At 39.0% G+C, this 17,906-nt stretch overlaps 1 protein-coding gene across 5 annotated transcripts in view; it reads right to left on the bottom strand.

Annotated features, from left to right (window-relative positions):
• Window positions 1-794: 794 nt before the first annotated feature.
• The window catches only part of cep290 (centrosomal protein 290), a 43,458-nt gene continuing 26,346 nt past the window's right edge, over window positions 795-17,906 (bottom strand). For 3 of the 5 annotated variants that reach the window (XM_080875970.1, XM_080875971.1, XM_080875972.1), the window contains 17 exons: window positions 17,523-17,722; window positions 13,857-14,070; window positions 13,278-13,415; window positions 9,796-10,017; window positions 9,204-9,326; window positions 8,564-8,706; window positions 8,243-8,398; window positions 7,450-7,573; window positions 5,826-5,960; window positions 4,927-5,013; window positions 4,611-4,775; window positions 4,382-4,504; window positions 4,053-4,222; window positions 3,588-3,729; window positions 1,800-1,873; window positions 1,603-1,697; window positions 795-1,384 (listed from right to left, as the gene is read on the bottom strand). In XM_080875970.1, the coding sequence (XP_080732096.1) occupies window positions 1,140-1,384; window positions 1,603-1,697; window positions 1,800-1,873; window positions 3,588-3,729; window positions 4,053-4,222; window positions 4,382-4,504; window positions 4,611-4,775; window positions 4,927-5,013; window positions 5,826-5,960; window positions 7,450-7,573; window positions 8,243-8,398; window positions 8,564-8,706; window positions 9,204-9,326; window positions 9,796-10,017; window positions 13,278-13,415; window positions 13,857-14,070; window positions 17,523-17,722 (2,556 nt within the window). In that variant the 3' untranslated portion in view covers window positions 795-1,139. Of the gene's footprint in view, window positions 1,385-1,556; window positions 1,698-1,799; window positions 1,914-3,587; window positions 3,730-4,052; window positions 4,223-4,381; window positions 4,505-4,610; window positions 4,776-4,926; window positions 5,014-5,825; window positions 5,961-7,449; window positions 7,574-8,242; window positions 8,399-8,563; window positions 8,707-9,203; window positions 9,327-9,795; window positions 10,018-13,277; window positions 13,416-13,856; window positions 14,071-17,522; window positions 17,723-17,906 lie in introns of those variants that run through there. The other 2 variants (XM_080875973.1, XM_080875974.1) reach the window with 2 other exon arrangements.

Raw genomic sequence — 17,906 nt, 5'->3', positions numbered from 1 at the left:
TATGCACTGTGCTTTCAATAACATGTGGTATTAAAATACGCCAAATGTTTTCCTTTTAAGCACATTTTATATAAAACTGATTTACCAGTAGGCCGCCATTGTTATTTACTTCTCAATGCACTCTGGGTAGTGACATCATATGGTTGCACCGCATTGAGTTCAGTTAGCAGCGCACTGGAACTGGCTTCAGTTCAACGTTTCCAGTTTGAACCAGAACAATCCGAGAGAGAGAGAATGAAAATAGTCAACCAGTACTTATTTTAGATGAAGATGAAAACAATCCGTCACACGAGGACGCGAGAGTGAGGGAAAACTACTGGTGTCTGTGCGGCTACTGCTTGCCCGTGCCAATCGTAATTTCACTGTATAATAAAAATTAGAATTCTATTAATGTTTTTATCACGCGGTTATGCGATGCCATGGATAGCTGCTGCCATAAAACTGAGCTCTTTACAACAAACGCTCTCAGTAGCCGCACAGACACCAGTAGTTTTCCCTCACTCTCGCGTCCTCGTGTGACGGATTGTTTTCATCTTCATCTAAAATAAGTACTGGTTGACTATTTTCATTCTCTCTCTCTCGGATTGTTCTGGTTCAAACTGGAAACGTTGAACTGAAGCCAGTTCCAGTGCGCTGCTAACTGAACTCGATGCGGTGCAACCGTGTGACGTCACTACCCAGAGTACATTGAGAAGTAAATAACAATGGCGGCCTACTGGTAAATCGGTTTTATATAAAATGTGCTTAAAAGGAAAACATTTGGCATATTTTAATACCACATATGTTATTGAAAGCACAGTGCATATTTTAGCACAAACATGTCTTAATAGCCGGGGTTCCCTTTAAAAATGACCACTTTATATATACTGTATCCCAAAACTCATCTGTTGCTAAGTGAAGAATGAATGAATAAATATTAACATTTTATTCAACAATTTTTTATTTGACAGAATACAAAAGTGACTTACAGTACACAGAAAAAAACTTTCATGTTACGTACAAATTTACATTCTCACAACAATAAGTTAGTATTCACATATTAACACAAAAATATTGTGTCATTTCATTGTTAAAAGGAAACTCCTTCCTCAAAATTTCCAAGGAATGTGACTGTAAAAGCATGACTTACATACCACACATTAAGTGATAGACACACTGGGCACTTCTGCCTTTACCCCAAATTGTTGACACACTTTTTTCAGCTGCTCCTCCAACAGAACATTCTTCTTCACCTCTAAGTTGTAGTTATATTTCAGGTCTTCGATTTCATCAAAAAATGCTGGGTCAAAGTTCTCCAGTTCTTTTTTCAGCTTCGTGACCTCAGCTTGAAGTTTGGTTTTTTCAGTTTCAGCTGCCTGCAGAAGCTTTTTGAGTTTCCCATAATCTATGGACACAAGAAGAGAAACAATCATGATTCTTCCTTAGACAGTACTGTACCTCATACCTATCAAGGTGTTTGTTAAGACGGCGCATATATATATATATATATATATATATATATATATATATATATATATATATATATATATATATATTAAAAAAAAAAAAGTCCCAACCTCCCTCAGATTCACGCTGACAAAACAGTGTAGCTGGAAGACTCGCCTAGTTTAGATGTCGTCTCGCCGTATCGTTCACTGTATTCTTGCATCCTTCGTTTCATTTCTTCATTCTCTTTTCCCAGCTGAGTGCTGGCCAGTCTTCACATACATGACATGTAGAGTTTAGTCAAAAGCAAAATGTAAAGTTGAATGTTTCAGACAAAGGAAAAAAAAAAAATTTTCATGCGAAGTTTAACGTACCGGATTTCCTGGAAGGCCTTGCTGCTTCCTGCATCACCTTTTCCAGCAGCAGGAAAGGTTTTTAACACGTCAGCCTAAGAATGACAAACTGATAGTATCAATCAAATACAGCACCTAAAAAGACAAAACATTTTGTCACAGACATAACCGTGTTACATCATAGATTTTGTCATCTCTTTTTTCCACAGAAAAAAGAACGATAACTACTAAAAACTAAAGCTTCCCTTGAAAACACGACAAAATGTCAAGGAAAATAAGACGTGTTATGAACTGTGGAGCAACTCTAAAAACACAAACTTTTACACTTTATATTTTATTTCACTGAAGCAACTTTAGATTTCATGTACTATAATTTTATGACATTAAAACTAAATGATGCTTTTGTCAAAATATGATTAAAACTACAAAAAAAATTTGCTGTCCAAATTAACTTAACCCTCTAGTCTACTGCATAGCGTTGCCCTGAGGCAACAAACCACATTTTCATCCTTTACACTGGCCCTTCAAATAATGCTACCAGGCACATCTCTTTCCAATAAAATGAGTTGAAGGTGGTGTGACTTTCATGGGGGGGGGGCTTTCTGCAAGGTGCACTACATGAGACATCTCATTAGGAGGCAAGATAAAGATCACTATTTTACATGTTTATAGTGAAATACATGTATATTAAAAATACTTGTATGTGCATGAATATGTGAAGAAGAATATTTGATTGTTCTACTTTTTAAATTTCATTTATACAGTAAAACTTAATTTTCATTCATTGCCTCAAGGCAACACTGCACAGTTAGCCCAATTTTTTTCAGGCAATATAATGCATTTGCATATGTGTGTAGAGATGTGTTTGTGTGCATTTATATGATCATAGTCAATGTTTTTACTTCACAATCTACTCATAATTACAGGACATGGATGTAAATACCTTTTATGGAAGGAAACCAAGGGAATGTGCACTTTCTGTCCTCAGAAAGTGAGGACAGTGAGCTTTCAGGGAGTGACAGTGAAGTAGAGTGGATGCCTGAATGAGGTTTAAGGGACACTTAGGAGCTCAGGGGTCAGTTGGTAAAGTAACTGTGTCTGTGTGTGTGTGTTAGTGTGTGTGGTCGTGTATTATTTATTGTTGTGGGGACACAAATTTGTTTACACACTCACATTGTGAGGTCTCGCCTACTTTATGGGGACAAATTGCAAGGTAAATCATTATATTTTAGGGTGAAGACTTGAGTCAGGGTTAGGGTAAAGTTCAGGCAGGGACTTGTGATGGGTAGAGTCAGGATAAGTCTCCAGGAAATTAATGTAAGTTAATTTAAGGTCCCCAAAAGTGATGGAGAAACAACGTGTGTGTGTGTGCGCACGTGCGTGCATGGGGTTAGGGTCAAATGTTGGATGTATTTTGGTGTTTTATTGTTCTGTGAAATGTTTACATAGTTTATTTGTTGTTTATTTATTTGTTCATCCTTGTTGTACTAATGCAACTTATTATAGAATAACTTGGCGTTTTACTACCCTTGTCGCACAGTGTTGCCTTGAAGCAACAAACCAATATCTGTTTGGGGGGCAAGGTGTCAAATTTTATGATTGATATATTATTAGGGACCCTAAAGCTCCCCAAAAATTAAAAAGTCATGCAGTAGAGGGATAAGATGCTGGATTAAAAACAGCCTGGGTAACAACAAGAAGTTTGAAAAATGGACATTTTTGGTCAGTATCTGCTTACCAAAGATTGTCATGACTTCTAGATTCAGCACTATCTTAAATAACAGGAACACATTTTAAAGTTTTTGCCACCTGATCCTCGAGTTGTCGTATTGTTATCTGAGCTCTCTCCTCCCGCTCTGTCATCTCTTTCAGATGTTGTTTGAGTTCAGACAGTCGGATGTTCTTTTGGGAGAGTTCCTTCTCCAGCTCCTTCATCTTGTTCTCAAACATCCTGCACAAATAGAAGTCAAATGACCATCAGATCTCAAATTGTGTCCAAAGTAAATAAACATGCTGTTTGTTAATATTGTCTTATTAAAGCTTGAGCATGAGACTGACGTAAATGAGCAGCCTTTATTACCAAAGAGTTTGCATAATGTTGACTAAGCCTGTTAGCGACAGTCTATTTCGCAGCATACCAGAGTTTGAATCCCATGGGCATGATAATGATTGTGCATTTAAGTCACACGCTGCTGATTTAACCTGCTGCACAACCCTAAAGCTTACAAATTACTTTTAAGTGCCCTTTTCTGGAAGACTATTGGTTTTGTTGACCTGGTTACCACAGATGACCTCATGGTCTTAGTGTCCACCCCCTCTGTGATGGGCCTGGACAGAGCTTCCCTCAGTCTTTGCTTGATGTCTTCCAGCTCTGCCTCAAGCTTCTCATTTGTCACTTCTAGTGTCATCTTGGTCACTCTCAGCCTCTCTGCAGCCTCCATTTCCTTTTACAGTGACACACATTTTCAAGCATAGCCAAGAGACAAAAACAAGCATTTAGACTTTTTTGATTGTTTTTTTTTTTTTTTTTTTTTGGAATAATTAATTCTGCCCCGACCCAACTTCATTAAAACGAACTTATAATAAGTCATAGAAGACGTTACCCTTTTAATCTCCTTTCGAAGACGTTCATTTTCAATCACTATTTTCTCCAGTCCTTTGGTTTTGGATTCAAGTTTGGAATTCAGCTCAGTTTCAGCCTCACGCTTCAGTGTTTCAAAGTCGGCCTGGAAAACAGCGCTTACTGTAAGCTGCAGTCACGGAACAGAGATGCTAAATAAACCTTCCCAAAATAACGTTTGTGATGTGTAAGGTGACACAGGCGTTGGCAACCTTTAGCTTAATATTTTCTTTCTCCAGGGCAGTGACTTTGTCTTGATTCACAGTGGCGCTGGATTTCTTCAGTGCTTCGTTTTCCCGCTGCACCCTCTCCACTACCTTCTTCATCAATCCAATCGTCTTCTCGAGCTCAGGCACCGTTTTACCACTGTGACCACCCTGATGAGGATCACAGAATAAATAACGTATTAGATCAGAACTAGTTCATTTTTTTGTAAACTGTGTTTCAAGGTGATTCTGTTTTAATTCCTATGTACAGATTTATTTTCAGTTGTTTTAAAGATTGTGTAGGCAAAGAAAAAAAACATACTCCACGTATATGAGCCAGCTTTTTTTCTGCCTCTGTCTTTTCCTTTTTCAGTGCGTTGCATATCTCCTTAAGGTCCGCAACTTGATTCTGTAGGGAGCAAAAAAACAAAATACCTTTGGCAAAAAACCCCCAAAAAACTACTTCCAGTGTTTCCAAATCAAAGTATTAATTCAATAGATTTGCTCCATTCTTTTAAACCTCTTAATGTGGTGCTGAAAGAAAAAATTATGCTACAGATGAAATCACTTTTTATTAAAGCAAACTTTCATACTTTTTATGTATTTTTGTAAATGGTCTATTATTAAAGCAATTAAGGCAAATGCGTTTAATGAAGAGGTAAACTCTCCAGGTGCCATCAATAGTCTTCTTCCACGGGGCGATCGTGGCTCAAGAGTTGGGAGTTTGCCTTGTAATCGGAAGGTTGCCGGTTCGAGCCCCGGCTCGGACAGTCTCGGTCGTTGTGTCCTTGGGCAAGACACTTTACCCGTTGCCTACTGGTGGTGGTCAGAGGGCCCGGTGGCGCCAGTGTCCGGCAGCCTCGCCTCTGTCAGTGCACCCCAGGGTGGCTGTGGCTACAATGTAGCTTGCCATCACCAGTGTGTGAATGTGTGTGTGAATGGGTGGATGACTGGATATGTAAAGCGCTTTGGGGTCCTTAGGGACTAGTAAAGTGCTATATAAATACAGGCCATTTACCATTCTTTATATTTTAAAATTATAGTTCTCACACAGGAAATGTTTCCAGTCAGAGCTTTCTGCCAAACTGGCTCTCCCAGATCTTCAGCTTGTAACATTTATTAAAAAATATATATATATTATGGATGTATGTATGTTTTCATATATCCATAGCGCTCGTGTTGAACTGATCAGCTACCTCAGTCTAATTGGGTAATGTCTACCTTGAGCCTCGGCAGGTCTTTGTTGGTCTGCTCCAGCTGAAAGCGCAGCTCCAGGTTCTCAGAGGCCAGCTTGAGGTTTTCTTTTTGGCGGTCCTGCTCTCTCTCTGATGGAGTATTGGTGCCTCGTCCTGAAGTCTAGAGGACAGCAAGGGCACAGAGTGAGCCAGGTGGAAATAAAGGTTATCAAATTAAACTGAAACAAAATATTGCAAAGGGAGTGCAGAAACCACTGGGAACATCGAGTCCATGATCGACGGTGTGAGGGAAAGAAACAACTGCACACTAAAAAGCAAGCCATGGCCTAATCTTTGCTCTTCCATGTCTAATGCTATCACAGCATTACCACTCTAGCAGGGTGACTACAGAAGCCTTCAGATACCTTTCGACAGCTCACAGATTTGCCTTCACGTTTTTGTACTTCATGATCCATCTTGTTCCTGATGAAGTGTTTGGTATGAATAGAGCTGGGGTCCTCATCTTCATGTAATGGATTTTCCACAGTTGCATTCTTTGTTGTTTCATGTTTCTGTGTAACCCATTCGTCCACCTGCTGTGACTTCTCTGATGCGATTCCCACATCATAATCATTATCATCTGTATTTTGATAGTCTTGGTCGCCAACAGCCTCTTTATTTGGCGCTTCACTCATTTCATCATCTGTAACTGCCTCTGCTGGAGGAGGTGATATAACCGATCCCGGTCTTCCTGACAGTTCATCAGGCTCGCTTGCCTTTGTGGCCTGTTCTTCTTCCTTGTCTTCAGGTGTATGAACTTTAGAGCCACAATGAATTTCTTCTGTGCCTTCTAAATTGTCACCTTCGCTTTGTTTCTCATCATCTTCAGCATTATCAGTTCTAAGATCTACTTCTCTGGTCACATCTGGTTCGAGATAGCCTGGAGCTTCAGAGCTTGGTTGCGCTTGTTTACTGTGAACATCATCTGCTTCTGCACAGCTGGTCTGGGTTTCTCTGTTCACCCAATGCTGCTTTGGCTCCCTCTGTTGGTCAAAGGTATCTTCAGCAGTTTCAGTGCTAAGAAGGCTTCTGCAGGATTCGACAGGACAGGAACCTACATGCTCTTCACATGACCCATTGTCCACATCAAAAGTAGCAGAACGAATCTCTCTTAGAGTCTGAGAAGAGATGCTTTTTCCCTTCGTGGACAAACACAGTTAAATGAAAGACGTGTATTAAGAAAACTGGACGTAAAAAAGGGTGAATGCAGAAATGAAATTAATTTTAACAAACCCCCTTTCATTATGTTATTTCTGAAAAGTAACAGGCAAACCTCGGCTTCTGCTTAAGGTCCATACTCATAAATAAGAGTAAAAAAATCTTCCAATTAGAGCTGCCAATGACAATAACATATAAACAGATGTTTACTTGTACACCCATGCCCTTATGAATAGCGACCAAAGAAATTAATTGACAAAATAATGGCCTTAACATTAAATCCCATGTTCTGTGTGGCCAACAAACGCAAAGTTAAGAATAATGAATTTAAAATGACATAAAATGAGTAAAACCAACAAATTTCCATATTTCAAAGTTGGAAGCTGCCCTTTCGCTTGATGAAATTCTTACATTATCTTATTTGTTGATCTCAGAGTCAAATAAATACTTACAGAAGGTCTTGATGGAGATTCTTTGATAACCTGGCTCTCTAAGGAACGGAGTCTCTCCTCCAGGAAGCGGTTTCTCAGCATCATATCCTCAATGGCACCGTCACGCGGTAAAGCCTGTTGCTGTCTGTACATCGAGTAAGAAAACAAAAGCCTCGGTTTGGACTATGTAAAGCTGCTCTATCAGACAGAATCTACAATTACCAACAGTTTACAAGCACTGAAACGTATAGTTGTACAGGCAAAAGCAAGGACATCAGTGCTCGAGTGGCATCATCTTTATGTATCCATGCACACATGAACTTGATTTAGGTTTGCCATATTAATCCTGGATATTTCTTAATTAAAAGAGTGTATTTGTGGTTAACTTTATGACATCCAGCTGCATAGTCTTGAAATCTGAATATGATTAGTGTAAGCATGTTTTTTTCATAACTAATCCACTGGTGTTTTGGTCAATCTTTACAGTGTATGTTTGTAATTAGTTTTATTATATTATTATGTTTATTACTGCGTATTTATTACTAAAAGAATTCATTGTGAGTTTTAATTCTCCAATTAGTTCATGTGTACTGCCTCTTTTGTGTAAATGTAATTTAACGGCACACTACAGATAATATTGAATTTTGTGTATGTGATTCAGATTCTTTTATTGTTTCGTAAAGTTATCATGTTCCAAGAACGGCCTCCTCTCCATCAAGAAGAGAAAGAGACGAAGACGAAGCCTAGAAAACTATAAACATGCCCGCATTAATGCAATCTACACGTTAGGACATTTGAACAGCCTGACAGATACTTTATAGTGAGAATCTCTGTCTCCAGGTCTGAATTCCTCTTCTTCAGCTCCTCCATCTCCTTCTCCATCTCAGTGGATCGCACGCCCACCACCTGATCAGCAGTGACCCCTCGAGCCTTCAGCTTTTTCTGCAGTGCACTCTTCTCTTGTTCCAGCCTATAAACGCAAAAAGACACAAGAAGCAAATAAAATGAATTAAGTGACAGTTCCACTGACACATTAACGTCTTCTACATCCACACAAGTGCCTCTGGGTTTTAGACAGAAAACACGAAGAGAAGTAGGTCAGCAAAGCCTGTTTGTGTGTGATGTCCAAACTAACCTGGCATAGAGGTCTTTAAGAGTGCTGAGCTGTTTTGAGAGGGATTCATTCTCTCGTTCCTTCTCCTTCAGTGAATTTTTGACCTTCTCCATCTTGGCCTGCCATTTCTTGCCCTCCTCCCATCGCACAATTTCTTCTTTAGTCTGTCCAACATGCATTAAATCACTACATGTACACCATATTAATATTAATAATATATTAAAAGGCTGCAGAAAACAACAGTCCTTTTCAGTCGTGTCCCAAAAGGCCATCGGGGAGCCACTGAGATTAAACACATTCGCAAGGGAAGGTTTTCAAATGACAAACGGCAACTTTGGGCAGCAGATTTGGTCGAAGTTCCTTCAGAGATCAGTGCAACCCTTACAAACAAATGCTTTCTTCCAAATATCTTGTTCTGCTTATTGATAAAATAACAGGGCTGGTTGCAAACTGATGTTATTTTGCACTAAAAAAGAAAGAAAAACCACAACGACTATACTGACTCAGTTTCAAGTGACTCTTCTCTAATATGTGCCTCTTTTTCAGGATGTGTATAGCCAGGAAAAGAGCAAAATATCGCTGTACTATTTGGCACCGGTCACTGCACCACCTTGAAAACAGGGCCCAAAATATTTGATGCCGACTGAATTGATGTTCATACCTTTCCATGATCGTTTTTGACATGTTTTATTTCAGCTCTTTTCTCCAAGTCAGACTCCAGTCTCCAGATCTTCTTCTGCAGATTCTCAATAGTTGGTCGCTTTCCATCTGCTTCTCGTTGGCTCTAAAAACAAACACGAAAGCACCTTTTCTCAGACAGGTACATAAATGGAGATGGAAACGTTTCTGTTTAGGTTAGGGTCACGGTGGGGAGTTTTGGTTAATATAAATTATAGCCCAAGTCCTGAGATAAACCTGAAACTTAACTTACAAAAAACTCCTACATGGTACTGATCCACGAGAATATCTAAAGAATTAAATCAGTTCTGACATACGAGCTTTGTGACATGTGAGATTCCATTCTTGATGAATGCTTCAGTTTTTGCCACAGATAAGCACGACAGGGTTTGGATGTCTCTTTTCTCGTGTTTTATCACCTGCAAGGTCTGAATATGACGCCTAAACGAAAGCATGTGGTCGCACATCAGCATGAGGTTTCAATGTAACACATAGCTTAGATTCTAACAACAACAAGTAGCGGCTCAAAGCAACCTGATGTGGTTTGTGATTTCGCACTTTCTGGAGGCACTAACTTGAAGAGCGCTGGTGAGCCTTTTGATTTGCTGCTTGAGTTCCTCGATTTCTTGTTCTTGCGCCTCCTTCTCAGCTTGCAGACGCCTTTGGGTTTTCTGAGCTTTCTGGATGTCTTGGTTCAGCCTGTCCACTTCCTCTTTCAAGGAGCTCTCGCGGCCTCTGGCTGATTTGGCAGACTCCTTTGCAGCTTGAAGTTCTTCACTGAGTTCTTGCATTCGCACCTTTGGGGAAAGAAAAAGAAATTTTAAATCTTTTCCGATTCAAAAAGTCTGATATTATTTCCATTCTCTTGATTTTGTGGCCAAAATCAGCATTTTGTTTTGTTCTATAGAGCAACATTTTTCCTCAAATCAATTAAAACACATAAAGGTTTCATAGTGTTGTGCTGGGTGAAGTTTACTTTAATACCACAAATACTGTGTCAATCACACACAATGTTCTTTAAGTGTAAATAACGACCAACTTTTTTCTATCTACTACCTTTATAAATCACACTGAGCCTCCCATGAGGACGTTAATGGTAATTAATGATGGGAGGAAGGGTTGGTTGAGGCTAGCCAGATGTCAAACATGCTGTTTATGCAATAAGCCCAGTGCAAGCAGCTTGTTCACCAATTTGATCTTTGGTTAGTTCCTATTCAAAAGCATCAGGTTGTGACTGTATAAGCCTGGCTCCTAAAACTGAGTGAATGATAAAAAATGCAATCAAATCAGAATGCAATGATTTTGAGATCATCTACAAATCTATACCATATAAAAATACAACCAGGACCAAATATTAAATATGAAATTGACAGTTTTTTTTGGTTTTTTTAAGACCAACATGTTTAAAAAAGGTTGGAGCAGGGACATAGTTTCCACTGTCTGGTATCTGGTTATTGTAGTTCTAAAAGCAAATTGTTTTTCCATATTTGCTTGATAATGTGTCATACGATACTAAATGTTGGTGATGGGTTACAGGTCTGGAAAGTAAAGACCGGAAAGAGATGCTGTTGTAATACACGCAGAATCTCTTTGGCTTTGTTTCCCTAAAATGGCCAGAATACTTGGCATCCAATTATTTCCAGAATCCGTTTGATTGGTCAGGGTACATGTCACGGAGCAGTGTGCTGTGATGCAGGTAGGATAGAGGGCCCAAATGCAGGACTCAAAATCAAGAAGTTAACTTAAAGTGCAGTTTATTCACTGGGGTGACTCATCAGAGAAATAAACATTACTCAAACACGACCAATAAATGGTGAACACGAAACTAGACACTAGACTGGAACCTAAAACAAGATAACACACAGGAACAGAACCAAGAACATGAATGAATTTCAAACACAGCACAGGGAGGAAGTGGACGTCAATGACCCGACACAGAGCAGGGAAAACGCAGGGCTTAAATACACACTGGGATATCGAGGGCATGAGACACAGAAGGGGAGCACAGCTGGGAGAGATTAGGGCTAACGAGACAGGGGGAGCAAAACTAGACACACTGACATGAGACAAACCTTCACAATAAAACAGGAAACAAGAAACCACCACACAAAGACGGAGACTAGACGCAGAACCTAAGAACTAATCCCCTAACAAACATAAACTAAAACATAGAATACTAATAATAATCAACAATGCACAAGAGTCAATACAAAATACAAAATTAAACCAAAACATGAGAAACTCAAAATGCTGGGTCAAAACTGACCCAGAACCGTGACAGTACGGGACAGTTTCCTCTCTTTCCCAGTCCATCTTCAATGAGCTCAGGCTCAGAGAACATGAAGGCAGTCTAGGATGTTGTTTATAAACATAATTTATAAATATCTTTTCCTTTTTTTAAAATCTAATCTTATGAACCTTTAGAATATTAAAAGTATTAAAGTGATACTCTTTCTCTTCACCAATATAAACTAGTAATACATTTTTGGTTAAGGTAAATAAAAAAATACAGAAATGATCATTGTCCATCAGATTGCCAGAAGGAGAAATGTGATTTATCAGTCCAGATAACACGTCTCCACTGCTCTAGAGTCCAGTTGCAGCATGCGTTACATCGCTGCATCTGATGAAACAAGTTCCATGAAGGTGCATGCTGCTCTTTGCTAATCTGAAGGCCACAAGTTTGCATGCCTAGATGCTTGATGTTATACACCTGTGGCCGTGAAAGTGATTGGAACACCTAAATTCAATGATCTGGATGGGTGAGTGAATACTTTTGGTAATATAGTATATCTTTCTTTGCATAGTATTGCTTTGAGTCTAATTTGCGGATGCAGAAACAAACTTTGATCATTAACACTGGTTTTCAAAAGTGTTCATGAGCCATGCTGTGATTACTTCCATCTAGGAGGATATATTTTTGGTAGCATGTTATTCTGTTTGTTGGTAAACACAATGGCTATGTAGGGGTGTAGAGTGGGGTAATGTTAACAATCCATTAAAATTTGCCTTACACCCACCAAAGTGTTCAAGGTCAACTTAATGATTTATTGGTCAAATATTGACAAAAAAGCCTTATAACACAATAAAACTGTGAATCTTACAAATGTGGTGTTTATTGTCAATAAATAAAAGCATCATATAAATATTTAAAATATGGCACATTTGACCTCTCCGTCAACGTCAACCAAATTATCTGTAAGTCAAACTGAAAATGTTATATAGAGCTATTTAAAACTATGTTTCTTGGTTCCATTATCTGCATTGACAACATAAAGGCATATAAGAACGATATATGGAGATTCTAAATAATCAAAGTAAACATCTGTCATCCTGCCCTGTCTGATCTATACTACACTACTAAACTTACTTTTAAAAATTATTCCCTCAAAAGTAAATTCTGCCCAGAGAGTGAGCTGTCTTGGCAGACGTTTGCATTCTCTAATTGTTTCTTGTTTCCACCTGAGAGGCCAGAAGATTGCAGAAACTCTTTTAATAACCAGTTTCTTAAGATTTCTCCAGATTCTCAAACTTTTCTAATATTATTTACCATGCTTGACAAAAAATCTTTCCTTTTTTACTTCTGAAACACAGCCTCAAACAACATCTCCAGAAAGCTCATTTCATTGTTTGTTTTACCATCTGTTGTGGCCAATTTAACTTCTTCCTTTTGTAACTTTCTGGACTCATATTCAAAGTGAGCATTTAATTTTCTAGGAACAATAAAAAAGTCTTAGTAGTACTTGATTTATGGTCTTTGTACTATTTTCATTTTAATATGGTGTTGAAATAAATTACATATCCCTGCATTCTGGGTTTTTGTTTTTCACTTTTAAACAGCGTACCAACTCTTCTCAGAACAACATTGTAAAACATTACAAACTAGAAGCAGGTTTTTGGCAAGTATAGAACCAACAATAAATCATATTTTGTGGTGTTGAATAACTAGCTCAACAGCTGATGAAATACAACATACACAAACACACGGACACCCCACACAAAACAGAAAACAAACCAAAACAGAAATGATTACATTCTGATGACTGTGGGCTCTTACCTTAAGGTCTTTGGTTTGTCTGTCAATCAGCATCTGGACATTCAGACTTTCCTCTTTCTGTGCAGCACTTGCTATAACTTGCTGTTCTGCAGCAGACGTCATCTCCGCACGCAGGTTCAACAGAACCTTACTGAGAGCCTTTAAAGCATACGCAATGCATCATCATCCATTAACAGATTATTTGCCCTCTACCATACACATCATTTTGGTAAGCAAACTGCAAAATTGACACAAACAAAAACATCTGACTTTACAATGTGTGTGGTGTAATTATAAATGTATCATTTAAAAGACTTTCTGCAGCCGTAACAGATATCCAAATCATTTAGTCACAAAAACATTATGCTGGGTGAACTCTAAATATTCAGGTGAGGCTTCCACTCCATCACACCGCCAGTGCAGAGAGAAGACAGTCAAGATTTATTTCACAAATTTGGAGTAGGCAGGAATTACGGTACGCAGGGAAAATACCAACTATGAGTGGAAAGCATTTTCTCAGTACGCTGAAACTGAGTGCCAACCACTTTACATGTGTGCACAACTTTCAAAGAAAAACTGGGGGGGAAAAAAAACAACAACCTTTAGCTGTTTCTCTTTCTGGGTGAGCTGTGCCTTCTGTTGTTCCATTAGATTTTTCATGGTGTTACTGGGGGAGCGGACATTAGCCTCCTTCTGGGCCTCCAGTTCAGCTCGAAGATCATTCATCTCCTTCTCCATCTGGGCCATCTGGCTCCTCTGATCCTCATTCTCCGCAGTCAGAGCTTTCACCTGGCTGACATGGTATTCCTCCAACCTGCAACAAATCCCCCATATCAGTTTTAAGACAAGAAATTTGTTAGCTTTGGATACCTTTGGGATTACTTTGCCTCAGTTTGAGAATAATGACTTAAAAAAATGTGATCAACATGTGTCTGTGGCATTAAAAGGGATTTAGTTATGAGTTTAAAAAAAAAATATTGGACTATTGAAAGCAACATTTTTTTCCCCTCTGGGCAGTAGTTAGCATTGTTACTTTACAGCCATAAAGTTAGAAAATTACTGGTTTGAACCACATGTGGGGCCTCTCTGTTTTTGGATGTTCTCCTGGTGTCTGGTTTGGGTTTCCTCTGAGTAATCCAGCTTCCTTCCACACTTCAAACACATGCATGTTAGATTAACTGGTGATTCTAAATTTCCCATGTATAAGAGACAGACAAAGTGCCCACAGTTACAGACTTTGTTGTTAAATGTGGCTTCTACTCTAAAGTACTTTAAGGTGGTCAGTAAAACTTGCCATTTTGATATGAAGTAACGCCAGTGATATAACTGTGTAGGCGTTAGTATTTTAGTCTGCAAGATCAGGACAAAGGAGCTGTGGAATGATGCTTTGTAAACTAAGGAAAGAATCTGTCAGGCACTAATGCAGCTCTGATCCCAGGCTTATAATGATCTCAGCCATTGCATCAACTGTGTGAAAAGCAACATAGCAGCATATCAAGGGTTAACAGGGTCTAATGCCAGTTCTAGGGCGTAGTCTCACACTTCATATCCTTAAACCTGAAAAAAATCTCTACTCTTTTAAATCTTCTAACTCAGTGAGTTTAAATAATATTGAAATACCTAATGTTGATAAGTCAGAGTTTGACACAAGCATAGATATTCTTTTTAATTTCTACAGATAGCATGTCGAATCAAACGTCACAAACTGGGTTGCCCATTAATCAGAAGGTCTGTTCGATCCTTGGCTAATCCAGTGTGCATTTTCAAAGTGTCCTTGGGCAATATTCTGAATCCCAAAACAAAGCTTCTATTGGTATGTGAGTGTGATAAGGAAAATGTCATATGTCTACAATAAGAGCTGTATGAACATGTGAGCAAATGGCTAAAGCTTGTAGTGTTAAAGGCCTTTTGAGAACAAAAGTCTAGAAAAGTTGCATCTTTGTGTGGACGCACCCATAGCTTAAATACTTATAAAATATAACACGGTACTATTCAATACCACCACAGCCTCCAGATATTTGCATCATCACCTCACGAGTCTTAACTGCAGATGCATTATTGAAGAGGCCCACGCAAGATTAAGGCTGTGCTTATATCTGTTCACAACTGTGAGTTACTCATTTCACTAAAGCATATGACTGCTTTGAAGAATGCCGTAGTGATATCATTTACGTAATAATTTGTGCATCTCACCACCTCTGTTTAAGAAATGTATTGTTAATGTGTGTCTGTGAAGGTTCTCAGTCAGTCAGGTCATCATAGTCTAAGGAGCTTGGAAAGAAAAGCGTCTGGACATCTTTAAGTTTAAACTTAAACTTAACTTGGAAACGTTAACTTAAAGAAGCCCAGATGCTTTTTTCCCAAAAGCCCCTTAGACTATCGTTAATGTATTTTTTGGCTTCCAATTCCACACAGCACATACATTCAGGAAACCTGCTCTTACTACTCTTTTGTTAGAAGTTCTTGTGTGGACAGCTGTCCACTGTATTAATTTGACTCGATGTACCCAGAGGAGAGCAGTGTTTCAAACTACTTTATCATGTGCGTGCACGAGACACACTCAGCACGAGACATTTTTATTGTGTCAAAATGTGACTGAACATCTAAAGCACTGCAGACACAACAGCTCACTATAAAAAGTAACTCAGTAACAGAATTAAGTTCTGCACTCTTCCATCAAAATACCAGCATGACTGAGGGGCAGAAATATGTGAGGCTCAGTTTTAAACAGGCAGAATGAGGACTCAATGTGTTACAAGACACTGGCATGGTCACTGCTTTGAGCCATCACTCTGATAGAGTGTAGACGCATCTATCACAACCACATCAGACACAGTATAACATGTTTTTTTAGCATTAAATTTGTTGCAATTTCCATTAAACTGTGTAGTGCAAATCAAATTTACATCATTAATTCAAGCACCCTCCTTCCAACATGTTGCTCTCTGAAAGAGAAACTCTTACATATGCACTAAGCCAGCCAAACCCTTTCAGTCACAACACTGATGCTGTCCTTCTTCAGTAAATTGAATGTTTTGGTTAAGTATGGGTACACACTTCTGGCAATGCTCATTTTCTTGGATAGTTATGAATGAATCCATTAAAATGAACCCATGTCCACAGCACTGGTGGTCACCCTTTTTGCTGCTTAAACAGCCCTGACCCTTTTGAGGCATGGACTCCGCTAGAGCCCTGAAGGTGTGCTGTTGTATCTAGCACTGGGATGTTAGCAACAGATCATTTAAGTCCTATTAGGCCTCCATGGATCTGACTTGTTTGTCCAGCACATCCCACAGATGAGAACTGGGGAATTTAGAGGCCATGTCAACACCTCAAACTTGTTGTTGTGCTCCTTGTGAGCTACAGTAGCTGGTCTGTTGGACCACACGGGCCAGCCTTCACTCCCCACGTGCATCAGTGAACCTTAGCGTCCATGACCCTGTTGCTAGTTCACCGCTGTTCTTTTTTTGGACCACTTCCTTTATAGATACAAAGCAAATACAAGACCACTGCAGTCTGGGAACACCCTACAAGTGCTGCAGTTTTACTCTGACCCAGTCGTCTAGCCATCACAACTCAAATCCTTATGCTTGCCAATTTTTCCTACTTCTAACAGATCAACTTTACAGACAAAATGTTCACTTCCTTCCTAATATATATCACCCACTAAAAGGTGCCATGTAGAAGAATTAATCTGTGCTTGTAATGTTATGCCTGTATAGTGAAGCTAATGTAGAAATTGTCTTACAGCTGTTTCTTTGGAAGGGCCACCAGCAAGTGGTTCTTCTGGCTGCAGAAAAAGTCTGATTGCACAGAAGTCTAAAACATCCTTCAACTTCCTGGATAAATGACTCCAGTAAACTCTTTCCTGTTGCATTTATGGTCTTGATTGATAGATTTAAGCCATACTGAATACAGTAGGATATTTATTTTATAAATTATGTTTCTCATTAAAGTAATTAAGAAGGATAAAACAGGCTCTGCTTGCACAAGGTGCTATTATTTGAATGTGCAGTGAACCAAGATAATAAAAGCAAAAATGTACATCTTGTGCCTTCACGTGGGACTTCCCTAACAAATGGGCAACCAATATGAGTAGCTACATCCATGAAGTACTTAAATATTTACTTTACAGACTACATTAAGGAAACATTAAGCATTCCGATGCTGCTTTAATATAACTTTTAGTCGCAAACACTGGGTTAAAAAACTGAAATAAACACACATTTAAAAAAAACAAAAAAAACAACTAAAAGTGATAATCACTTTGACGTCTCGCCAGCGTGTCTCTTAGCCTCTGTTTCCATGGTAGCTTTCAGTCGCTCCAGCTCAGCAGTGGTCACTTTCAGCTTCTCAGTGAGAGAGCAAAGTGAAATGTCTTGCTCGGCCACTGTTTGCTCTAGCTCAGCCAGACGCTCCACGTGTTTAGAGGTTGGTACCCTTAAGGTGGGCTTTTTCATCAACTCCTGGACAGAGAGAGAATTAAACAGAAGCCTTATAAGCTCAAAGACTCTTAGAGACATGTTTTTCTCTGCTGGTCTTTCTTTATACAAATACAGCACATCCTTTGTTGATTATCTTTTGTTACGTTGGGAAAATTGGTGTGAAATACATCCAGTTATTTGTGGAAATACACTTCAAGAAATGAAT

This window comes from Rhamphochromis sp. 'chilingali', assembly GCF_963969265.1.
Source record: "Rhamphochromis sp. 'chilingali' genome assembly, chromosome: 2".
NCBI lineage: Eukaryota > Metazoa > Chordata > Actinopteri > Cichliformes > Cichlidae > Rhamphochromis > Rhamphochromis sp. 'chilingali'.
The sequence above is the reverse complement of the archived record's forward strand: the minus strand, read 5'-3'. Positions and strand labels throughout refer to the sequence as shown.